This window comes from Erythrolamprus reginae, chromosome 2 (assembly GCF_031021105.1).
Source record: "Erythrolamprus reginae isolate rEryReg1 chromosome 2, rEryReg1.hap1, whole genome shotgun sequence".
In the NCBI taxonomy this organism is placed as follows: Eukaryota; Metazoa; Chordata; class Lepidosauria; order Squamata; family Dipsadidae; genus Erythrolamprus; species Erythrolamprus reginae.
In genome coordinates, this window is record NC_091951.1 from 340352321 (window position 1) to 340378793 (window position 26473).

Here is a 26473-nt window from a genome sequence, read left to right on the forward strand (position 1 = left end):
TCAGAACAATCTACATACATATACCCGTGAAAATCTACGAAAACAAATATATATATATATATATATATATATATATATATATATATATATATATATATATATATATTTGTTTTCGTAGATTTTCACGGGTACAGGTATGACGGTCTTGGTATATTCGGGTTTCTTCCCGTGTAGGATTTGGAAATTTCTGGTGACGTTTCGACGCGGTCCCACTTGTAATCTTCAGGCTGGTGTTTCTGTCCTTGCTCTAAGGAGAACACTGTGAGACCTGAGCTGCCTTCCTTCTATAAATACTGGTGGCTGGGTGTGGTTTGATGGCTCAGCAATTGCCTGCTGTGTAGAAACTTCCTGGTGAGTTAGTGGAGTCGTTGATGTAAGTGATGTATGCTGATTAGTTAATGGTTGTAGATTAGGCGTGATATCCTGAGGAGTTGGAGCTTGCAGGCTACTTCATTGTTTTGCAATGTGTGTTCTGAGTCTGGTTTCAGTTTCTATGGCTGGGATACGTTTGAGGGCTGGTTTCCAGATGTCTGGTAGGCGGGAGGTATCATCCCGCTTGTTCATATTTTGGGGATGTTTTTCTATCTCGATGACTTCCATGATTATTCTTTTGCTGTAGTGTTCTGTTTTGGAAATTCATTTGGTACTGTCAAAATGAATTTCATGTCCTGTAGTTTCGAAGTGTTGGAAAAGGGAGGAGGTTTTTTCTCTTTTCTTTAATGCATTCTTATGTTCTGCAACACATGCATTTACTCTCCTGTTAGTTTGTCCAATATATGTGGCTGGGAAGATTTTACACAGTATTTGATAAACTCCCTGGTTTTCCAGCTATATTTAATAAACTATATTTACAGCAGCACGAAGCTTACAACTTCAGCCTGATGATGGTGAATGTGATTTCACCGAAACATCGGATAGACATGCAAAATATTACACGGGGCTCCCGTGTAGGATTTGGAAATTTCTGGTGACGTTTCGATGAGGTCCCACTCATCATCTTCAGGCTGGTGTTTCTGTCCTTGTGGTTTGATGGCTTAGCAATTGCCTGCTGTATAGAAACTTCCTGGTGAGTCAGTGGGGTAGCACCTGGGGTCGTTGATGTAGCTGAGGTATGCCTAATCAACAACCATTAACTAATCAGCATACCTCAGTTACATCAACGACCCAAGGTGTTACCCCACTGACTCACCAGGAAGTTTCTACACAGCAGGCAATTGCTGAGCCATCAAACCACACCCAGCCACCAGTATTTATAGAAGGAAGGCAGCTCAGGTCTCGCTGTGTTTGCCCTAGAACAAGGACAGAAACACCAGCCTGAAGATGACGATATCTGGCTTTACAACCTTCTTTGTCAAAAGTTGGTATCACTACAGCTGTTAAGTGAACCATGTGGTTGTTAAGCAAATCCAGCTTCCCCCATTAACTTTGCTTGTCAGACATTGCCTGGAAAGGTTGCAAATGGTGATCACAAGAACCCAGGATGCTGCAACTGTAGTCAATAAATGCTTGTTGCAAAGACCCCAAATGGTGTTGGGGGACAGTTGTAAGTGCAAAGACCAGTTCCAAGTCACGTTTTTCGGTGTTTTATAACTTCAGATAGAAGGAACATGGTGGTTCACATGATTAGGATGTTGGGTTTGAAACCCAAGTGCTGCTGCATGGTGGGGTGAACTCCCATCATTTGCTCTAGCTCCTGCCTGTCTAGCAGTTCAAAAGTGAGCAATCTCAAGTAGATAGATGGGCTATCACTTCAATGGGCACATTAATGGGGACATGAAAGGAACCCCCAACCAGCTGTTTCCTGGGCAACAACTGATGTCACTGGCTAATTGTTTCAACCTGGAAGTACCTTGGTACTTTTGATCTTGGTGCTTTCATAAGGCTTCCAATGTTTTAAAGACAGGGTTGACCATACTATGGGCTGGACGCACTCCCATTTGTAACCACTCCCAAAAACGATTAGGAAGCTGGAAGCTAAAACATATCAAGAGCGGTTACAGGAACTGGGCTAGTCTAGAAAAGAACCAAGGGACACATGATAGCATGTTCCAATATTTGAGGGGCTGCCACAGAGAGGAGGGGGACAACCTATCTTCCAAAGCACCTGAAGGCCAGTCAAGGAATAATGGCTGGCAACTGATCAAGGAGAGATTCAACCTAGGAATAAGGAGGAATTTTCTGACAGTGAGAACAATCCATCAGTGGAACAGCATGTCTTCAGAAGTTGTAGGAGCTTCATCACTGGAGGCCTTCAAGAAGAGACTCAACTACCATCTGTTAGAAATGTTGTAGGGTCTCCTGCTTGGATGAGTTGGACTAGATGACCAACAAGGTCCCTTCCAAATCTGTTAATCTGTTAGATAGATATGGCATGGGACACAAAATGGTAAATGAACGGTTGTAAGTTGAGGTCCATCTCTATATTCTCTGTCCTTGAGTTATTGCTCCTTCCTGATTTCTACTATCCATTATTCATCATTGCATCTTAATGTTCCTATTCTAACTTTACAAAACTTGGACCACTGGGAACATGCAAGCATTGAGCTTGAATTAAAGGTGACTCAGGAGAGAAGATGTGAATGGTGCTGGAAACTAGTATCTTGCATGACCATGGATCTATGCTTTGGCTGTCTAGAGCTAATTAACTTCAGTTTAGCAAAATAATAAATGTTAAGAAGCCCCTTACTTTGCCCCCCTCCCTTTTGGGATATATTGGCATTGCAGTTCCTCAAATTATGCCTAAATTTGGTAATTTGAAATGTAAAAATGGCTGGAGCAAAGATCATTATCATAAGGCCTGTGTGGAGTTAACGCCACCACTGGAAATAAAATATGTTTCTTTGCAGCATAATCATTAAATTTTGCTCCATCAGTAGTCTTTCCAGCTGAATCTTGACAAAGGCACAATTGACTCATTTTAGCAGGTAGTCAAATTTATCAAAAAAGGGGCTGTTATGGACTCTGCTGCATATTCAGGGTGGATAGGTCAGGATTTTCATTTCCAAACAGAAGGATAATTAATTCACGTATTAACAGAGCTGCTTCCATATGGATGGACTCTGTGTAATTGCCGTAGCCTCTCTAATGAGGGAGCTCATTGGCTGAATGCGTGAGTGACACAGTGCTTTCATGCTGAGAAGCAGTAATTTCACATTCTGGTGTGGGAAAGTGTTGTGTAAATGGTTCAACCGTCATTATTCTTCTTTGCAGAGCTGAGAGTAGTGAGCTATGAGGCAGGGAACTCCCATACCATTCTGGTAACTTGCAATATGATATTGCTATTAATTAATCCCCATGTTTTCATTAGGAGAATTTGTACAGTGGGAAAGCGTTATTGATTCCTCCCATTATTCTTCTAATAAGTGTGGGGTGATAGTACATTGACATGCCGCAAAATACTAAGTATATTGGCTGCCACAAAGAAGAGAGGGGTCAACCTATTCTTCAAAACACCTGGAGTCAGAACAAGAAGCGATGGATGAAAAGTAATCAAGGAGAGAACCAACTTGGAATGAAGAAGAAATTTCCTGAAAGTGAGAACAATTAATCAGTGGAACAACTTGCTTCCAGAAGCTCCAACACTGGAGGTTTTTAAGAAGAGATTGGACAATCATTTGTCTGAAACGGTACAGGATCAATAAAGCCTAAATTGCATTAACAGAGGAACACATTCTAGGACTAGGGAGGTGCTATTACTAGTGATGGGCGAACCCAACGGTGTTCGGGTTCGGCAAGTTTGGCTGAATTTTACGCAAAATTTGGCCGAACCCGAACCAAACCCCAACTCGAACTCGAACGGGGAATCCCTCCCATGAAGTGATTCCCGGGGCAGAGCTTTGAAGTCACCGGCAGGTTACTAAGGACGCCAAGGTGATCACTTCCTAGATTTTATGGAATCCAGGAAGTGATCATCTTGGCATCCTTAGCAACCTGCCAGTGACGTCAAAGCTCTGAACGCCGAACACGACCCGGAACTTTGCCCGAAGTTTGGAAAAATTTCAGGTTCGTGTTCGGCATACCGAACACCACAAAATTCGGTACAGACCCGAATTGTGCAGGTTCAGTTCGCCCATCACTAGCTATTACCACTCTATAAAGCCCTAGTTAGACCACACCAGGAATACTGCATTCAGTTTTGTTCACCATACTACAAAAAAAGACATTGAAACTCTAGAGAAAGTGCAGAAGAGAGCAACCAGGATGATAAGGGTTACTCAATACTAAAACATACAAAGAGAAGTTGCAGGAATTGGGCATGGCCAGTTTAGCGAAGAGAAGGACCAGGGGAGACATGATAGCAGTGTTCCAAAACTTGAGGGGCTGCCACAGAGAGGAGGGGGGGTCACACTATTTTCCAAAGCACCAGAAAGCCAGACCAGGAACAACAGATGGAAGCAGACCAAATAGAAATTCAACCTGGAAATAAGGAGGAACTTTCTGACAATGAGAGCGATCAACTAGTGGAACAGGTTGCCTGTGGAGGTTGTGAACGCTCCAACACTTGGAACTTTCAAGGGGTGATTGAACTGACATTTGTCTGGGGTGGTATAGGGTCTCCTGTTCAAGCAGGGGGTTGGACTAGATGACCTACAGGCCCCTTCCAACTAAAACAAACAAACAAACAAACAAACCAATGTAAATAGGGTTTCCTGCTTGAGCAGGGATTAAACTAGAAGACCTCCAAGGTCTTTTCCAATGTTATTATTCTGTTATTCTGGCGTACCATAAATGGAAAGTTTGTACATTTTTAAAGACATAATAGATCCAGAATTTTTTTTAATGATGTGGAAGAAACTTGATTTAATGTAATCAGTTCTTTCTACAGAAGAACAGATGAGTATATGTAGAAGAAGCCAGGGTGAAATGAGTGGTACATGGATTCTTTTGGGAATTTATGGCCCAATTGCTAATCTGGCTTCTTCAGGAGTATCCTATTGGCAACCTATGGAAAAATTTGATTCAGGGAAAGATGACAGGATTTTCATTCTACCTCGAGAAAGAGATACAGTAGGACAGAAGTGAGATGACTGACTTCCCATGATAGTTCCCTGGAAAGTACAGACTAAATACAGGTAACCCTCAATTCATAGCCATTCATTTATCAAGCATTCAAAGTTACAATGTTACTGAAGAAAGTGATTTATGGCCTTATTGCAGCATTCCCATGGACACATGATCAAAAGTTCAGTGTTTGGCAATGGTTTAAGTGTCACCAGGACACATGACTGCTATTTCCAATATGTTCTAGTGTTCTAATGTTTGAGAGGCTGCCATAGAGAGGATGGGGCAGGCTGTTTTCCAAGGCACCAGAGGCCTTCTGGAGGACCAGAAATGGCCTGTTTCCCAACTTCTGGAGGGTAGGGTGTGCTGTGCTTAGCTCTGGCCCAGCTCCTGCCCCAAGGACTGAGGAGGTGGATGCGGGGGAAACGTCAACATGTCATAGGCCTGTTTTGCTGCTGATAGAGTCAGACGGTGAATTGTCCTCTGCAGAAGGAAGTGACGGTGAGATGGAGGAGGGAGGCTTGGAAGACAGCCCAGGAAGAAGTCAATCACCCTTATCTTCCTTAGATTCGGATGAGGAAATAATGATAGACCCACGCATGCGTAGAGCTATGCATAGGAGTGAACAGCTTAAAAGGTATTATAGGAGATAATTGAGTCCACCTGTGGTTGGGTGGGGTTCAAGTAAATAGGGCTGCTGTTAAATTGGCAGCATGCCGGCTTCGCAGTGTGGAGATTATCTGATCGTACTGGTTTAAGATGTGACTTGCTGTTTCAGGACTCTGTTGATTTTTCAAGGCATTGAAACCAAGGCAGAGCAAAGCGTGTGTGTTTCAACTCGTGGAAGAAGGAGGGCTGTGACGTTTCTTCACAGCTGCTAGCTAAGTACTTAAGGAGTGCTTAAGGGGTTTTTACAGCCTACAAGGTTGTTTTGGGAAGAGTGCTCTGTGCAATACAAAAAAGGGTGCTTTGTTTCTTTTGAATTTTGTGATAAAAATATTGTTTTTGAATTTTCAAGTGTGTGTGTGTCTGAATATTTTACCCTTGAATTTTCGGGAGGCTCATACCATAGAGCCCAGCTAAACAGGGTAGGCTCGTGTTTTACTCTCCCTGGGCTGCAAAGGCTTCCCTGGAGCCAGAGGAGGGTTAAATCACCCTCCCCCACCTCCAAGAGGCTCTCTGGAAGTCAAAAATGCCCTCCCAGAGCCTCTGTGTGAGCCAAAAATCAGCTGGCTGGCAAACACATGTACGTTGCAGCTGAGCTAGGGCAACAGCTCATGTCCAGCAGATATGGCTCTGTGTGCCACCCGTGCCATAGGTTCACCACCACTGTTCCAAAGTCTCAAAGTTCTGCCATCATTGTTTTAATGAGATTCAATTCAATTCAATTTATTAGATTTGTAAGCCACCCCTCTCCGAAGAGATCAACTCCCTCCTTCACTTGCAGTTTTTGAGTCAACTGTCATGTCTCTGTGAATGAATTTCCAGCCTTGTACCACACACCCATCCCAGCACATAGGGGGAAATAATCGCTATTAAAAGAAATAGACTTACTTTAGAAACATAGAAACATAGAAGTCTGACGGCAGAAAAAGACCTCATGGTCCATCTAGTCTTCCCTTATACTATTTCCTGTATTTTGTCTTAGGATGGTTATATGTTTATCCCAGGCAGCATTTAAATTCAGTTACTGTGGATTTACCAACCACGTCTAATGGAAGTTACTTCCAAGCATCTACTACTCTTTCAGTCAAATACGTTGCTTCTGATCTTTCCCCCAACTAACCTCAGATTGTGACCTCTTGTTCTTGTGTTCACTTTTGTATTAAAAACACTTCCCTCCTGAACCTTATTTAACCCTTTAATGTATTTAAATGTTTTGATCATGTTCCCACTTTCCCTTCTGTCCTCCTGACTATACAGATTGAGTTCATTTATCCAACCATACGTGTTGCTGTAAGAGAGAGGGTGGATAAACAAAGTAGGATAAAGGCAGCATCCCTTCTGACTCACCTGTTAGCGATCTGGTAGTGGCGCTCTCGTAAAGAGGTACTCCTTCCCCAGCATTGTTAAATGCTTTCAGAGATATGACATAATGGGAACTTGGTTCTGTAAATGAAGCAAATATAATACCATCAGTGTTAACAAGGTGAAGCAAATTTGGGCAACAATCCTAAACCTGCTTGCCAAATCAAATATGCACACTCAACCCGATTTTCCTTGATTCGTTCAAATGAGCGATGCAAATGTATTTACCTATTATATTGATCAAGCTGGGTCTTGGCTTTTTCGAGGAGCCTTTGATTAAGCCACCTTATGGTTTGGTCTGTGAATTAAGAAGAGGCTCAGGTTTGGGAATCTGGATGGAGAAACTTTGACGCTTCCCAAGAATGAAAATATTTAAGAGGTTAGAAACTAGCAGTAGTGGTATTCACTTACTTTGCTATCAGTTTGGACATGGGGATGTGCGCATGCACGCACATGCGTCACTCATATGCAGCATTTCTGTGCATGTACAGAACATTCTGTGCATGCTCAGAGCATCTGTGATGACATCTGGAGGGGTGGGTGGGCCTGAACCAGTGCAAACTGATAGAATACCACCACTGGAAACATGTGTACGAGGGTCGCCCAGAAAGTAATGCACCACATTCTTTTTCTCAGCCTACAGTAACGGTACATATGCAAAACTTTAGATATACAGTGATACCTTGTCTTACAAACTTAGTTGGTTCCGGGATGAGGTTCTTAAGGTGAAACGTTTGTAAGATGAAACAATGTTTCCCATAGGAATCAATGGAAAAGTGATTAATGTGTGCAAGCCCAAAATTCACCCCTTTTGCCAGTCGAAGTGCCCGTTTTTGTGCTGCTGGGATTCCCCCGAGGCTCCCCTCCATGGGAAACCCCACCTCCAGACTTCTGTGTTTTTGCGATGCTGCAGGGGAATCCCAGCAGGGGAATCCCAGCATCGCAAAAACAGGCACTTTGCTGGCAACGGAAGTCCAGAGGCGGGGCATCCCAGCGGCGACAGTGGGTTTGTAAGGTGAAAATAGTTTGTAAGAAGAGGCAAAAAAATCTTAAACCCCGGGCTTGTATCTTGAAAAGTTTGTATGATGAGTTGTTTGTAAGATGAGGTATCACTGTACATTCTTTGAATTGTCAGGAGTGCATGTGTACATTTTGCATTTCTTCAGACAGATAGCATAGCTGCAGCAGTTTTTTGAAATGGCGTCTGTAAGTGATGTATGTTACAAGCAGCGTGTCGTCATTGAATTTCTCACTGTGGAGAAAGAAACTGTTGGGAACATTCACAAATGTTTGGGTACAGTTTATGGAGAATCTGCAGTCGACAGAAGTACAGTCAGTCGCTGGGCACAGCGGGCAGGCCATTGGAAGATGGTTCAGCAGAGCTCCAAGTCTTCATGATCAGAACAAGGAGTGGTACCGACAGGGCATTGATGCCCTTGTGTCTCGCTGGAGAAAGGCCATAGAATGGAAAGGAGATTATGTGGAAAAATAGGGAATGTAGAAGAAACATCATTCTTTCTTGCGTGTAAGTTTCATTGTGTTCAACCAATAATTGTTGAAGAAAAAAATGTGGTGCATTACTTTCTGGGTGACCCTTGTACATTTTTCACTATCCACAGATTATGATTACTGATATTATGCTGTGAAATCTTCCCTAGTGGTTTGGAAGTGTGTGCTTTGTGCGCAGGAGCGGAGAGAGAGCACCACTGTTACACGTGGTTTTTCACACTCTGGGCATGTGCAGAAGGCTTTGAGCATGCACAGAGGGTTAAAAAAGAAAATGGCGACATCCAGGTCAGTGGGCGGAGCCTCGTACTGCTGTTGCTACTGGTTTTCCAAACCACCGGCGGCCACTGCTATTGGTATGCATGAATGTAGCTGGACCTGTAGCATATATGTTGGTTATGACCTTTAAAGCCCTTCATGGCACTGGACCAGGATATCTCCGAGACCGCCTTCTGCCGCACGAATCCCAGCGACCGATTAGGTCCCACAGAGTGGGCCTTCTCCGGGTCCCGTCAACTAAACAATGTCGGTTGGCAGGCCCCAGGAGAAGAGCCTTCTCTGTGGTGGCCCCGACTCTCTGGAACCAACTCCCCCCAGAGATTAGAACTGCCCCTACTCTCCCTGCCTTCCGTAAACTCCTTAAAACCCACCTTTGTCGTCAGGCATGGGGGAACTGTAACACTTCCCCCGGTCATGTACAATTTATGCATGGTATGTTTGTGTGTGTGTTTGTTAGAAAAATGGGGTTCTTTTTTAAATATTTTAAAGTTATTTGGATTTGTTATGAACATTTCTCACTCATGTACATATCCAATGTTCAAAACCAATTTTCAATCATCTTTCCAGTCCTATTAAGAAAAAAATAAACGATGAAATAAAATTGTTCATTTCTTTCTTCTCAGGTTCATTTGGAGGAGCAATAAATAACTGCTGAGCTACTGGAAATAGTCAGAAACTAATTTTTCCCCTGCTCGTTTTATTTAACCCCTGGCCATATCTGATCAATTGTAGTTTACTTGGTAGAACATAAGATGTTTAAGTTCAGAACAACCTGTTACAACTTTCATGAGAAAAGTAGCCTCAACTAGGCTCAGTGAAAATTCTGAAGATTTCACCAGAGAATGTCAAAGATCATCACTTCATTCTCTACATCAATTATCTCTGTGACCATATCGAAAGCAACTGTGTTCTTTTTACCGATGATGTGAAACTTTTCAACACCACTGACAACTCACTCACTCTCCAAAAAGACCTGGACTTTGTCTCAGACTGGTCTAACACCTGGCAACTTCAAATATCAACCAACAAATGCTCTACCCTCCACATCGGCAAAAAGAATCCAAACTGCATATAGGAACTGAATAAACAATCTCTCACGGCCAAACCACACTCAATAAAAGACCTTGGAATACTAATATCGAATGACCTAAGTGCTAAAGCCCACTGCAACAATATCGCCAAAAAAGCTTCTAGAGTTGTTAACCTGATCCTACGCAGCTTCTGCTCAGGTAATCTCATAGTACTCACAAGAGCCTACAAAACTTTTGCCAGACCCATCCTGGACTACTGCTCATCTGTCTGGAACCCATACCACATCTCAGACATCAACACCCTTGAAAATGTCCAAAGATATTTCACCAGAAGAGCCCTTCACTCCTCCACTCAAAACAGAATACCCTACGAAAATAGACTAACAATCCTTGGCCTAGATAGCCTAGAACTGCGGCGCCTAAAACATGACTCGAGTATTGCCCACAAGATCATATGCTGCAATGTCCTACTGATCAATGACTACTTCAGCTTCAACCGCAACAACACAAGAGCACGCAACAGATTCAAACTTAATACGAACCGCTCCAAACTTGACTGTAAAAAATATGATTTCAACAATCGAGTTATCAAAGCATGGAACTCATTACCGGACTCAATTGTCTCAACCCCTAACCCCCAACCCTTCTCCCTTAGACTCTCCACGATTGACCTCTCCAGGTTCCTAAGAGGCCAGTAAGGGGCGTACATAAGTGCACTGGTGTGCCTTTCGTCCCCTGTCCAATTGTCTTCCTTTCTCTCACTTTTCATATATATTTTCTTCCTTTGATATATCCTCTCCTATAAGTTCACTTTTACCCTTATATATATTAATATGTCTATTTTTCTTCCTATGTATTTATGTATTGGACAAATGAATAAATAAATAAATAAAAATAAATCACACAGTTCTCTGATTTCATTCCCCCCTTTTCTGTTTTTATCATTGATCCCTTCCTTATGAATCCTGGCAAAAATTGGTAAAATTAAGACCAATGTTTCTCCTTATTGAAGTAGTTGTGCTTCAAAAAGCTAGACAGTCAAGGACAACAACAACAAGAGCAACAACAATGGGCTGTGAAGGGCCACTCATTACAACTATGCTTAAATCAAACATTGACCATTCTCTGAGGACATAAAGGGAACACTCAAAGAACACTTCCTAGATCTGAATGAATGAAATATTCTCATTGAATACTTTGCTCTGTACAAAATTGAATGTGCACAACAGCATGTGAAATTGATTGTCAATCAGTGTTGCTTCCTAAGTGGACAGTTTGATTTGAAAGACGTTTGATTTACTTGGAGTTATATTGTGTTCTTTAAGTGTTCGCTTTATTTTTTTGCGCAGTGTATATATACAGTGTTATGGTTAGCTGTGGCCCTGCTCCTGTCCCAAGGACTGTGGATGTGGGGGAGACATCCACATGCTGCAGGCCTGTTTTGCCCCCGGTGGAATCTGATGATGAAGGCTCCTCTGACCAAGAAGACATGAGTGACAAGGAGGAGGAGAGTGTGGCAGACAGCTCAGAAGGAGATCAATTATCTAGCTCCTCCCTGGATTCAGAACAAAAGTTAATGATACAGCCACGCATGCGGAGAGCGATGCATAGGCAACAACAACTGAGAGATTATTATCAAAGAAAATGAGGCCACCTGTGGTTGCGTGGGGCTGTGGTGATTAGTGAGGCTGCTATAAATAGCAGCCTGTGGGTTTGGCCATTGTGGAGGATTATCTGATTGCTGTGTTTGGTGACTGCTTTACTGACTTTGACTTTTTGTGTGCTGATTTTTCCCCGCTTTGAAACTAAACCAGAGCAAAGTGTGTTTCACTTTGTGAAAGAAGAAGGACTGTGAATTGCCTCACAGCTGCAAGCTAAGTATCACAGAACTGATAAGGGACTTGTATAAATTACCAGCTTGTTTGGAGACGAGTGCTCTTTGCTATACCAAAAGAGGGCTCGGTTTAAGTGAATTTTCATTATAAAGAACATTGTTTTGAATTTTCAAACGTGTGTGTGTCTGAAATTTGTACCTGTGCATTTTTGGGACGATTCTACCAGAGAGCCCGACAGAACATACAGTATATATATATTTGGCTGGGAGAAGCAATGAACAACTCAACCATCCACTTTGTGACCATTTTCTGAGATGCAACTTCCCATCACACATGAGATACATCACTGGAACAGCACACATCTTAAATTGTTGCTCATTGCTATGGCCTGGCTATTGAATAATCACCCCTGCCAGTTTTTTGGTGATAGGAGACCTACTCAAAATATTCATTAAAAAGAAATCCATCTTGTTACTGCTGAGAGTTTCTCAGCTGCTCAGTTGGTAAAATAAAGTGGATTTGCTTGGCTTGGTTGCAGGAGCTCTGCATTTCACCACCATATGCAGAAGAAAGCTATTCTCCTTATGAAAAAATATCATTAAAGATACATACCCATATTTAGAAATCAATGTTTTCAATTCTCAACTAATTGGACTCATTCTTTCTCTTTGCTGCTGTAGATATTCTTAAAACTACATTTTATAAAGTTTCATCAGGTGGTAAAAAAGAAAAAAAAACCCTCAAGTATAACATAACTATAAACAATCACTTCAGTTACTATTTCAACAAAATAATTACAAGAAATACTTTCTTGAAGTGGTGTAATGAATGTTTTAAAGCACTTAACTTTGGTAATGATATATATGCAACATATTAACAATGTTGTGTGACACACACACAAATGCACTTATTGTGTGTATATGTACATCTGCACATACACACACAAATACACATATTGTGTGTATATGTACATCTGCACTGTGTATATATACATACATACATATATACAGTGTTCCCTCGATTTTCGCGGGTTCGAACTTTGCGAAAAGTCTATACCATGGTTTTTCAAAAATATTAATTAAAAAAATACTTTGCTGTTTTTCCCCCTATACCATGGTTTTTCTCACCCGATGATGTCATATGTCATCACCAAACTTTCGTCTGCTTTTAATAAATATTTTAAAAATAAACTTTAATAAATAAACACGGTGAGTAATAATCTAAATGGTTGCTAAGGGAATGGAAAATTGCAATTTAGGGGTTTAAAGTGTTAAGGGAAGGTTTGTGATACTGTTCATAGCCGAAAATAGTGTCTTTACATCCGCATCTCTACTTCGCAGAAATTCGACTTTCGCGGGTGGTCTCGGAACGCATCCCCCGCGAAAAGCGAGGGAACACTGTACATACATACATGTATGCAACAGTGGGTCCTCTTTGCTGTTTTGCTTTCTCCCATGCCTTGTGGATGCATGCTTGCATGCGCAGTGGCAAAAAATCCCATTTTACAAAAAAATTAAACTGAAAACAAGATGGTGACCATATGCACAGTGCCAGAAACTCGGCTTCTGTGCATGCTCAAAAGAATTTTTTTTTAAATAAAATAAAATAAATTTCAAAAAAGAGCGCCCACGGACCGGCACCGACAAAACTAGATCTGTGATGTTATTGTGATATCATCAGCGGGTTGCTACTAATTTGGGCGAACTGGTCCAAATGAAAAGGAATCCATCCCTGCATGTATCTTCTTCTTCTTCTTCTTCTTCTTCTTCTTCTTCTTCTTCTTCTTCTTCTTCTTCTTCTTCTTCCTCCTCCTCCTCCTCCTCCTCTTCTTCTTCTTCCTCTTCTTCCCCCTCCTCCTCCTCCTCCTCTTCTTCTTCTTCTTCTTCCTCTTCCTCCTCCTCCTCTTCTTCTTCTTCCTCCTCTTCTTCTCCCCCTCCTCCTCCTCCTCCTCCTCCTCCTCTTCCTCTTCCTCTTCCTCTTCCTCTTCCTCTTCCTCTTCCTCTTCCTCTTCCTCTTCCTCTTCTTCTTCTTCTTCTTCTTCTTCTTCTTCTTCTTCTTCTTCTTCTTCTTCTAGTTTTGACTTCTGGCAGTTATATGAATAGGATCCTGAAGTTTGTTGGCTTTCCCATTGCATCCTTTCTAAGGCTGGCTGAGACAGGCTGGCTCAATGCTTCCCATCTGGCTTTGGGCCTAAGGCTGGACTAGAACTCTCCAGATAGAATCAAATCGAATCGAATTGAACAGAACAGAATGATTTGGTATGCAAAACAGAGTAATAAAAAACATGATACCAAGAATAGAATAGAATAGAATATAATAGAATAGAATTCTTTATTGGCCAAGTGTGATTGGACACACAAGGAATTTGTCTCTGGTGTATATGCTCTCAGTGTACATAAGGAGAATAAAATACATTCATCAAGAATAAAAAAGATACATTAATGTGATAGGGTCAAGGTTACTAATAAACTATAAAATTATACTAGGAAACAAATAAAAACAATATAAATTGAAAGATACAAGCAACATGGTTATAGTAATTAGTTGGAAGAGATAGGTACTAGGAAGGATGAGAAAAATAATAGCAATACAGTCTTAGTAAATTATTTGACAGTGTTGTAGGAATTAGTTCTTAAGCAGACCGAGGAGGGAATAGTAATAAGATAATAAGTAATAAGTAGTAATTAGAGGGAGTAGTAGAGAAGATGAAAAGGATACTACTACTACTACTACTACTACTACTACTACTACTACTACTAAATATAAATATACTTAGTACATATACTTAGACATTTAAAAAAGAGGATTAGCAGCATCTTGAGTGGGAGAGTTGAAACATGTATGAAAAGGATGTGAAGAATCTGTAGATATTTTCTCAGCCCACTTTCTGTTCATGAAATATACAGGTCCTCAACGGAAAGCTGACTGCTTGCAATTGTTTTTCTTTCTTTTCCCTGCAGTCCTAACTATCCATTGATGCCTGTACCAGTCCTGTTTGGTTACTGTAACAAACTAGGCAGTTTTCAAAGTATGGATGACAGACTCGATAATTCCTCTGTAGAACGTATCAACAACTCCTGGGGCAGTCTGAACTTTCTGAGTTGAAGTAGGAAGAACCTTCTTTCTTGTGCATTTTAAATGATGGTTCTCATGTTTTAGCCCAATGCCTTTAATTACCACTCTTATTTTATCCAGAAGAAAGGAAAGAAAAGAAAACAGAAGAAAAGAAACGAGAGAGGAAGGGAGAGAGGAGAGTACAGAAGAGTCTTGAAGCAAAACTAGCTGAGAAAAAAAACCGAGAAAAAAATATTTATGGATTATTGCCAAATCTTTGTAAACAAATCCTCTTTTTTTCTTGTTTATCCAGATAATGCTGACCTTGTTCTATAAAGAAGAAATCTACCAGCTCAGTATTATTGGGTTGGACACCTAATCAAATTATTCATTTTTTTTAGCTACCAGTTTTCTTCATGCCCATGCTACTTATTGAGAGTTGTCTATCGATTCAAATCATTTCAGCTGATAGGGAGCTAAAAACCTTATTTTTTATTTATTTATTCATTTGTCCAATACACAATACATATGGAAGAGAATATAATATATATAAAGATAATATGTAAAAATAGAGGAGAAGATATATGAAAGGAAGAAAATATATATGATGTATGAGATAAAGGAGAGACAATTGGACAGGGGATGAAAGGCACACTAGTGCACTTATGTACGCCCCTTACTGACCTCTTAGGAACCTGGAGAGGTCAATTGTGGATAGGCTAAGGGAGAAATGTTGGGGGTTAGGTGTTGACACTATTGAGTCCGGTAATGAGTTCCACACTTCGACAACTCGATTGTTAAGGTCATATTTTTTCAGTCAAGTTTGGAACGGTTAATATTAAGTATGAATCTGTTGCGTGCTCTTGTGTTGTTGCGGTTGAAGCTGAAGTAGTCATTGACCGGTAGGACGTTGCAGCATATGATCTTGTGGGCAATACTTAAATCGTGTTTTAGGCGCCATAGTTCTAAGCTTTCTAGACCCAGGCTTTCAAATCTGTCTGGCTTTCAAATTAATAATTTTACTTTTTGTGTGTGTGTTACACAACCATTCTTCATGGAGGGGGCTAAATCTTTTGCTTCCATACTAGGAATGAAATTTTAACAGTACTTTTCCAATTAAGGAAGGGCACTGGACAATGGAAAGTGCCCTTCCTTATATAAGTCAGACCACTGGAGCCCCTAACTCAGTCTTGGTTGCAATGATTGGCAGTTGTAGAATTCAAACAGACTTTGCTGGAGAGACGGAGTAACGACACGGACACAAGAGCTGGATTTAAATTGGGTCATTTTTATTAACATAAATTTGCATAATTTATTCAATACTTTGCATAAATTAGCATAATCAACTATGACCCGGAACTGGACCTGCAGGGTCAAACAAATACTTCCGGGGCGGAAATGACGTTATGCCAAAAAACATTCCTGGGCAACTCATGGGCGTATCTCGATGCAAGTCCAGGTGAGGGCCAGGCCGTCACCTGCGACCCTGCCATGCTGTGCATGAGGGGGGTCCCACTGGCTAACCCGAATCGGGGAATTAAAGGTGCAGGACCCAAAGACAGGTTCCCCCCAGCTGCTCAGGCAGAAACTCCCTCCATGAGCTTGCGGAGAACCTGTCAATCATCCCCAAAGATGCCCAAGGGAGAACGCGCGGTTGCTAAACCACCCAAGTTTTCCGCCCCTAACCTGCCTACCCAAATGACCAAAGGTAAGCCAATTAACCTAATAACTGCAAGCACCCCCTAACCGCACATCCATCACCTCAGTGTGGAATGGGCGAAAAAACAGCTCTGCTAAAAGGCAGAACTGCAAAAAATTCCCATTCGGCCCCCTAAGGGCGACCCCTAAGCACACTGCGAAATAGTGGAGGGCGGGCGGGTGTCTGCTCAGCTCTGCAGTCCGGGCGAAAAGGGAGAGCCCCGGGCCTGCTCGCCCTTATATAGGGCAAGCAGGCCCCGCCCGGACCAATCAGGAGCCTGGCCAATCAGGCCCTGATCTCCCGAGCGAAGTCTCATCTCACGAGACTTCGCTCGGGATCCAAGATGGCGGCCGCCATGAGGGATCGTGTCTCCCGGTCCCTCCAGCAAAGCCTGCCTGCCAGGTAAGTCCGGCGCTGCCCTTGCTGGAGAGACGGAGTAACGACACGGACACAAGAGCTGGATTTAAATTGGGTCATTTTTATTAACATAAATTTGCATAATTTATTCAATACTTTGCATAAATTAGCATAATCAACTATGACCCGGAACTGGACCTGCAGGGTCAAACAAATACTTCCGGGGCGGAAATGACGTTATGCCAAAAAACATTCCTGGGCAACTCATGGGCGTATCTCGATGCAAGTCCAGGTGAGGGCCAGGCCGTCACCTGCGACCCTGCCATGCTGTGCATGAGGGGGGTCCCACTGGCTAACCCGAATCGGGGAATTAAAGGTGCAGGACCCAAAGACAGGTTCCCCCCAGCTGCTCAGGCAGAAACTCCCTCCATGAGCTTGCGGAGAACCTGTCAATCATCCCCAAAGATGCCCAAGGGAGAACGCGCGGTTGCTAAACCACCCAAGTTTTCCGCCCCTAACCTGCCACAGGAGTGGGGGTCAGATCTCTATCTTGGCCCCCCGACTCCCCCCTCTAGCTGCGCCAGCTCACGCAGAGACCGCTGCAGGTCCTGTAAGAAAATGGCGTTCCCCCGCTCAGACAGGTGAACGCCATCGGCCCAGTAAAGCCATGGCCGGTCTATTGTGATAAGGGGATGGGGCACTACAACCCCACCTAGTTCCCTAACTGTTTTACCCATAGCCCTATTCACCCGTCGCCTAGCCCGGTGAATGGCCCTAAGGGAAGAGGCGTCCCTCCCCACAAACCTAGGTAATATTTCTGACCACACCACTTGCGTGGTGGGCCATACCTCACGAAGCCCTCGCAGGTCTTCGCGTGCCTGGATGATCAGCGCCAGGCCTCCCAGTATGCACAGGTCATTGCCACCTAAGTGCAATACCTGCCACCTGGGTGCGGCCACAGGACGCTGCCCACCCAAACCTACTTGGGCACGACTCCAGGAGCCGCCCCACCTACTGCCGGGCGCAGCCACAGAATGCTGACCGCCCAGCAACGCCGGTAGGAGACCCTCCCACCGCACACCTCTCCGGCCCATCCAGGCAACCCTGACCCACTGCCCCAGGGACAGCTGGATCCCGACGGCGCTCCTGGCCGCCAGGCGGCCGGCCCCAAAATCATGCTGTGGCCACACCGCAGCGCCGTCGGTATCATGTTAGCCTGGGGACCTGCAAGAGGACACACACACAGAGAGAGGTTACCTAGCCTAAGCCCTGCCTAGGATCCTCAGCGGGCCTAACATAACCCAAATATGCCGCTGACCGCCAGCGGCCGATCTCCCGAATCCACTGGGCCGGTAAACCAGAAAGTGCCGCGCTAGTGGCGGCGCCGATACGGAACAAATGCGTTCCATAACCGGCGGGATCCATGCCCCCTGGGCCATCGCCCCGGATACTAACGCCCAAAATTGTAAACGGGTCAGAGGGGTACCGTCCCAATGCCTAGACAAGTACCCCGGGCCTGACCCCTGCAGAAACAATAAAGCTGTAGGGCGGCCACCGTACACACCGCTTGGTCGGCGGCCGCACTAATTTAGATGGTAACCCCTCTGCGTAGCTGATCTGTCTTAGACCGCCTTACCACAAGGGACACACCCCCTTGTCTAAAGGCCAGATCAGCTTACTGCAAGGCACGGAGCGAATAGTCAGCCTGAGATGAGGCCAGGCCTCGCTGACCCTAAGGGCCCCAAAAAACATGACACAAGTCGCTGCCCAAAAAGACGGGCCTCGTACAATGAGGAACACAGACTGCCAAAACCACGTTGATTAAAAACAGCTGCTCCACCGTCAGGGCCCGACGAGTGTCACCAGGGGCCCCCGCTTGCTCCCTCATCCAGCCTTCCAGCACCTTCCGGATGCAAAGTCACCCGAAAAATCTGCCAACCCTCCCGCCTTGGACAGAAAGGCGAGGCCAGCCAACCTGTACCGGATCGTCCTAACTGACAGGCCACGCTGCCTAATCTGGACGCAGAACTCAGCCAGGCGCTCTACAGGGACAGGCCAGCTAAGCTGGTAACCCCTGCCCTGCCTGAAATCCCCAAACTCCTTACCCGCACGCTGGCATGCCCTAAGGGTGCCGGGCGCTACAGACGAGGGGATTGCCCGGGATGCCACGTATCTCCCCACTCTGGATCCCTCCCAGACTCCAGAGATGGCCGGGGAACTCCTCTGGCACCTCTCGAGCCCACGGGGCCAGGGTCCGAAACCTGGACAACTGACCACGGGACAAGGCATCAGCGACCCCGTTATCCAACCCGGGGACATGCTTAGCCTAAAACAAAGCGTTTAGAGACAAGGACCTGTGCACAAAATGGCGGACAAGCCGCATGACCCTGTCGCTCTTCGAGGACAGGGCATTCACCACATGGACAACCGCTAGGTTGTCACACCAAAAGTGCACGGTCTTGTCCCTAAACTGCTCCCCCCAAAGCTCTAAGGCCACTATTAAGGGGAAGAGCTCCAAGAACGTCAGGTCCTTAACCAACGAAGAGGCACTCCATTCCGGAGGCGATTCCGACCAGCACCACTGGTCACCTAACACCACCCCGAAACCACAAGTCCCTGCGGCATCAGAGCAGAGCTGCAACTCAGCTCCCAAAAGAAGCTCATGCCGCCAGAAAGACACACCATTAAACCTGACCAAGAAATCCCGCCACACGCCGAGGTCATCCCTGACCCCAGCGCAGAGGCGGGTACGATGATGGGGCAAACGGAGCCCCTTCATCGCATCATACAACCTCCTGGAAAAAGCCCTACCAGGAACCACTACCCGACAGGCAAAATTAAGAATGCCTGCCAATTCCTGAAGCTGCCGTAGGGTCACCTTCCGGCAGCCCAGCACCTCATCAAGCTTCCGCTTAATCTTGACCAATTTCTCCAGGGGCAATCTGGAAGATTGCTCCTCCGAGTCTAATTCAATACCCAGAAAGGTAATCCTGGTGGCGGGGCCTTCGGTCTTCTCAGAGGCTAAAGGCACCCCCCAATTGAGCACAAAGGGCTTCGAAGTCCCGCATCAAAGCAAAACACTGCTCCGAATGCGCAGGCCCCGCCAACAGGAAATCATCAAGGTAGTGAACGACAGTACCCAGACCACTTTGCCTCCTGAGCGCCCACTCCAAGAAGGTGCTAAAACTCTCGAAAAGAGAGCACGAGACCGAGCAACCCATGGGTAAAGCTCTGTCCACGTAATAACCCCCCTCGAAATGGAAGCCCAACAGCTCAAAGTCGTCTGGGTGTATGGGGAGGAGCCGGAATGCCGACTTAATGTCGCATTTACCCATAAGGGCTCCCACCCCACACTTCCTAACCATAGTCACGGCTGCGTCAAAGGACGCATACCGGACTGAACACAGCTCGTCAGGAATGAAATCATTCACTGACTCCCCTTTTGGGAAAGACAAATGGTGAATCAACCTAAATTCACCACTCGCCTTCTTGGGGACCACACCTAAGGGAGACACACGAAGATTCGGGAAGGGCGGTTCCGGGAAGGGCCCGAGGACCCTGCCCTCGGCCACCTCCTTCCGAATCTTCTCCCTAACAATGTCTTCATGTCCAACAACTGACCTAAGGTTGTCAGACATGAAGGCCCTCCTAACACCTATGTAAGGGATCCTAAATCCCTCCGAAAAACCTAGCAAGAGAGCGGCCGCTCTCGAGCGAGGGTGGTAGTCACCCAACCAACCCTCAAGCACCATTAAATTAATTGGGCTGGGCCCCTTTTCCCCCAGCAGGTGGGGGAGGCTTTGGGAGACCCGAGCCTTTCTTTTCAATCCCCTTCTTGGGGCGGGGGCACACGGCTGCGGAATGGTTCCCCCCACAACTCCCGCAGGCGTGACGAAACCTGCAAATGGGACGAAAACACGCCCCCTTTGCAGCGAACTCGTGACACACCAAAGAGGCCCCTTTTCCAATGGCACCTGCCACGGCCTTGGCCGGCGCGGGCGTCACGGGCTCCTCTTCCATAAAGTGACCGCTATCGGTCCTATCACAGCCCTCCTTCCCTGACATATGCGTGGCCTGGAACCACAGGTCCGGAACCACCATATCCCAAGGCAAGTAGGGGTCATGGGCAATACGCATCCTGAACCCCTTGTCGTAATGCCTCCATATGGTGCCCCCATATTCAAAATGGGCCCTCGCTATAAGGTCGATGTACTTCAGCAAGGCAGCGGCCCTACCCGGCTGCCTCTGAATTACCACCGACGCAAAGGTCAAAAAGGCATACAGCCAAGAGCTGAAGCACTTTGTGACCTTTGTTTTCTTAACCTTCTCCCCAGGCACCACCTCCTTGTCTTGCTTGGGGACCTCCCTGTTTAGAATGGAGAAAAGATCGACATACTCCCCCCGCCATATGGCTTCCTTCACCGACGGGTGGAGATGATAACCTAAAGGCGTCACGGGCAACCCACAAGGGATGGCCCCAGGCTTGATGCTGGCGAACGGGTCCCACACCGTGGTGGCCCCCGAGCCCAGCACACCAAGCCCCGAAGGATACACAAAAGGGGGCGGTGGCATAACGGCAGGTGGAGGAGGCATCCAACCCCCCAACCCCGCCCCAGGCGGGAAAGACACCCCTGGCACCCCCAGTTGAGGGGCAGGCGGAGACCAGACCTGCCCGCATGTGCCCGCAGCAGCCCCCATGAAGCTGTTGCCACTCCCCAATGCAGGCGGGATAAACCCGGGACCCTGCACAGGAAGGAGCGGTGAAGTGCCTACGTGTGGTGCGACCTCACCTGCCCTGTAAGGGGTAGAAGCCATCCACGATGACCACTGCCCCGACTGGGCCATCTGCCCCGCCGGGGCCGTCTGCACGGTGTGTGCCAGCTGAGAGGTGTGGGCAACCTGCCCCTCCTGGGCCGGCTCCTCTTCGGGGTCGGCACCCCAGGCTGCGGTAGCAGTCATGGGAAGCCCCTCCGGGCCAGCACCTGACCGCCACCGCTCCAATTCATCAAGCCGCTCCAGGACCCTGGCCCAAGAAAGAGAAGGGGAGACCCCAGGTTGAGGGACCGTGGGCATAAAACCCCCCACCACCACCGGGACCACCCCCGGGGGCCCTTCTGCCGCAGCCCGAGCCCGGGCAGACGGCCTGGCAGCCCTCCTAGGCCGCACCACCGGTGGGGCCGGAGGGGCCTGAGCTGGCCGCTTTTTAGGGGCCATCAACCCTGACTTGTAATCTGTTATTAACCAGAAAGATGGGGAGAGGGGGTGACCCACTCCCCCAAAGGACCCTGCACCTACTAGGCAAGGCCTGCCCTAAGCAGCAGGCCTCAGAAGTGCAAACCTCCCAGGAGGCCAATCCACCCCCCCGCTCAAGGTGGTAGCAAGGCCCACCACCAGGCCTTTTATAGACAAGGCCACAGGCCACCCCAGAACCCCCGCGGGCCCGCGAGGCCACAAGAAGGCGGCACCCCACACCACCCCCAACCAGGCAATGGGGCTACAAACCAGAGCGGAGCCCAGCCGATGCTGGCTCCGCTATTGCAAAAGGCTTCTTTCCGCTCCAAAACAGGCCACAAAATGGCGGCTCGCACGAGGCCGCACACAAAATGGCCGCCACGAGCAGACAACTAAGTGTCTGCTCAGCTCTGCAGTCCGGGCGAAAAGGGAGAGCCCCGGGCCTGCTCGCCCTTATATAGGGCAAGCAGGCCCCGCCCGGACCAATCAGGAGCCTGGCCAATCAGGCCCTGATCTCCCGAGCGAAGTCTCATCTCACGAGACTTCGCTCGGGATCCAAGATGGCGGCCGCCATGAGGGATCGTGTCTCCCGGTCCCTCCAGCAAAGCCTGCCTGCCAGGTAAGTCCGGCGCTGCCCTTTTCTTTGTCAAAACTGCCAATGGCAAAAATTAAATCTGAGACCTACAGAAGGTGCGGCATGCAATCCTAGGGCCATTTTGGCCCTTGGCTTCAGCGTATATGGCCTTCAATAGACTTTTGGAAAAACATAATTAAGACCCTTGGAAAGAGCAATTTATCCTATTGCTAGCGGTCCACAATGTTATTTGGAAAAAAGAAGAAAGAGTAAAACACAGTATCAAGAGCAAAGTAAAAGAGAAAGGAACATTAGAAAGAACCATAGTAGGGAACTGGGCCTCCATATAACTTTGGTACTCCATATTAGAAACATAGAAGACTGATGGCAGAAAACGACCTCATGGTCCATCTAGTCTGCCCTTATACTATTTCCTGTATTTTATCTTACAATGGATATATGTCTATCCCAGGCATGTTTAAATTCAGTTACTGTGGATTTACCAACCACGTCTGCTGGAAGTTTGTTCCAAGGATCTACTACTCTTTCAGTAAAATAATATTTTCTCATGTTGCTTTTGATCTTTCCCCCAACTAACTTCAGATTGTGTCCCCTTGTTCTTGTCTTCACTTTCCTATTAAAAACACTTCCCTCCTGAACCTTATTTAACCCTTTAACATATTTAAATGTTTCGATCATGTCCCCCCCCTTATCCTTCTGTCCTCCAGACTATACAGATTGAGTTCATTAAGTCTTTCCTGATAAGTTTTATGCTTAAGACCTTCCACCATTCTTGTAGTCCATCTTTGGACCCATTCAATTTTGTCAATATCTTTTTGTAGGTGAGGTCTCCAGAACTGAACACAGTACTCCAAATGTGGTCTCACCAGCGCTCTGTATAAGGGGATCACAATCTCTCTCTTCTTGCTTGTTATACTTCTAGCTATGCAGCCAAGCATCCTACTTGCTTTTCCTACCTCCCGACCACACTGTTCACCCATTTTGAGACTGTCAGAAATCACTACCCCTAAATCCTTCTCTTCTGAAGTTTTTGCTAACATAGAACTGCCAATGCAATACTCAGATTGAGGATTCCTTTTCCCCAAGTGCATTATTTTACATTTGGAAACATTATTCATTTCAGGTGGTTCAGTTTAAAGCAAGCTACGACTTTATTTATTTATGTTATTTTATTTATTTATCAAACTTCTACAGGATAGTAGTAGTTTGTTGCATAAGCATGACATAAGTAAAAAGTAATGATAAAAGAGGGCAATAGGACAGTAGGACAGGGACGGTAGACACAGTGGTGTGCTTATGCACGCCACTTACAGACCTCTTAGAAATGGGGAGAGGTCGACTGTAGACAGTCTAAAGTTAACATTTTTGGGGTTTAGGGAAGAAACCACAGAATCAGGTAGGGCATTGCAGGCATTGATTATTACTATTACTGAAGTCATATTCTCTGCAGTTGAGTTTGGAGTGATTTATATTTAGTTTGAATCTATTATGTACTTGTGTGTTGTGGTTAGCTCTGGCCCAGCTCCTGCCCCAAGGAATGTGCAGGTGGATGTGGGGGAGACATCCACATGCCACAGGCTTGTTTTGCTCCCGATGGAATCTGCCGATGAAGCCTCCTCTGACCAAGGAAGCATGAGTGACAGGGAAGAGGGGAGTTTGGCAGACAGCCCAGGAGGAGATCAATCATCATCCTTGGATTCTAAACAAGAATTAATGACATATCCACGCATGCGTAGAGTGATCCATAGGAGACAACAACTGAAGGATTATTACAAGAGAAAATGAGGCCACCTGTGGTTGGGTGGGGCTCCAGTAATTAGGGCTGCTGCAATAAATAGCAGCGTGTGGGTTTGACCGTTGTGAAAGAGTATCTGATCGCAGTTCTTCAGGAATCGTGTGTTGCTGTTTTCTGGACTTTGTTGATTTTTCACGCCTTTGAAACCAAAGCAGAGCAGTGTGTGTGTGTGTGTGTGTGTGTGTGTGTGTCACTTTGTTGGAAGAAGAAGGGGTGTGAAGTTTCTTCACAGCTGCTGACTAAGTACTTAATGACTGCTTAAGGGAAATTGTACAGACTACCCGGTTGTTTTGGGACGAGTGCTCTTTGCAATACAAAAAGAGGGCTTAGTTTATTTTGAATTTTGTGATAAAGAACATTGTTTTTAATTTTCAAACATGTGTGTGTCTGAAATTTGTACCCTTGAATTTTCGGGAGGCTCCTACCAGAGACCCCGGCAGAACACTCATGTATTGCTGCGGTTGAAGGTGAAGTAGTCATTAACAAGAAGGACATTTTGGTATATGATTTTATGAACTACATTTAGATCAGATCGGAGGCGACGTAGTTGTAAATTGTCTAATCCCAGTATTTCAAGTCTGATGGAATAAGGTATTTTGTTGCGAGCGGAGGAGTGAAGGACTCTTCTTGTGAAATATTTCTGACCATAAGTTATGCCAGAGGATTTGATGAGTGCTATCTCTACCAAACTGGAAAAAAACCAGGGTGCATACTTCATGCCATTCAAGAAGCCCCCTTTCTAATTCTGAAACAATTTGGTCAGTGGTTGGGCTGAAAGCTGAAAGTCAACCCCTCCTGCAGCATTGGTCTGAAGAGTCTAAGATGACTTGAGTTGTTTCAGTTAATAATGCAGGAGTCCTTTTTCCTTTGGTGAAGCAAATCAACTTGCTTCTGCAGTCCAAACTGCTTCGCTGAAGCAAATTGCATTGCTTTGCCCAAATCTACTAGAAAGGCTTAGACCTCTGAGAATCTTAAGGCATCTTCACCCTCCTCCAAAAAAAAAAAATCTACAATTTTTAACCAGTGGGAACTACATTTGGGTCCATGGATATACATATAGATGGAGACACTGGTACCTCAACAGGACCTTGTAGAGCAGGCAACTATTGTTGAATTTTATATTAATTCTAGTTATATCCAGTCAATCAAAGCATTTCTATAACCTGCTTTGAGGAAGGAAAGAAGGGAGGGAGGGAGGGAAGGAGGGAGGGAGGGAAGGAAGGAGGGTAATAATGTCACAAGAGAGAAACTTTGGGCCGAACTATGCTATCATTACGTAGCTATAGACCTTGCTCAACAACTACATTAGGGGAAGTTATGTCATTCTTCCTGTGTCAAGGTGCAGCTAGCTTTGAAGGGCTCCATTCTAGGTCTATATATATAGATCTGATTTTTCACGCAAAGGGCTTTCCATTGATTGCTGTTAAAATTCATATATATAATTTACGAAAACGTCGTATAGACACGAAACTTCGCATAGACACTCAAAATATATATATATTTGTTTTCGTAGATTTTCACGGGTACAGGTATGACGGTCTTGGTGTATTCGGGTTTCTTCCCATGTAGGATTTGGAAATTTCTGGCGATGTTTCGACAAGGTCTCACTCGTCATCTTCAGGCTGGTGTTTCTGTCCTTGTTCTCAGGCGAACACTGCGAGACCTGAGCTGCCTTCCTTCTATAAATACTGGTGGCTGGGTGTGGTTTGATGGCTCAGCAATTGCCTGCTGTGTAGAAACTTCCTGGTGAGTCAGTGGGGTAACAATTGGGGTCATTGATGTAGCTGAGGTATGCTGATTAGTTAATGGTTGTAGATTAGGCGTGATATCCTGAGTAGTTGGAACTTGCAGGCTACTTGATTGTTTTACAATGTGTGTTCTGAGTCTGGTTTCTATGGCTGGGATACGTTTGAGGGCTGGTTTCCAGATGTCTGGTAAGCGAGAGGTATCATCCCGCTTGTTCATATTTTGGGGATGTTTTTCTATCTCGATGGCTTCCATGATTATTCTTTTGCTGTAGTGTTCTGTTTTGGAAATTAATTTGGTACTGTCGAAATCAAT

The 26473-nt window shown here is 45.5% G+C and overlaps 1 protein-coding gene across 1 annotated transcript in view; it reads right to left on the reverse strand.

Moving 5' to 3' along the window:
* DCC (DCC netrin 1 receptor) overlaps positions 1-26473 on the reverse strand; it is a 927153-nt gene that overhangs the window by 203154 nt on the left and 697526 nt on the right. The window contains exon 16 of the mRNA XM_070736918.1: positions 7015-7110. Within this exon, the coding sequence (XP_070593019.1) occupies positions 7015-7110 (96 nt within the window). The remainder of the gene's footprint in view (positions 1-7014; positions 7111-26473) is intronic.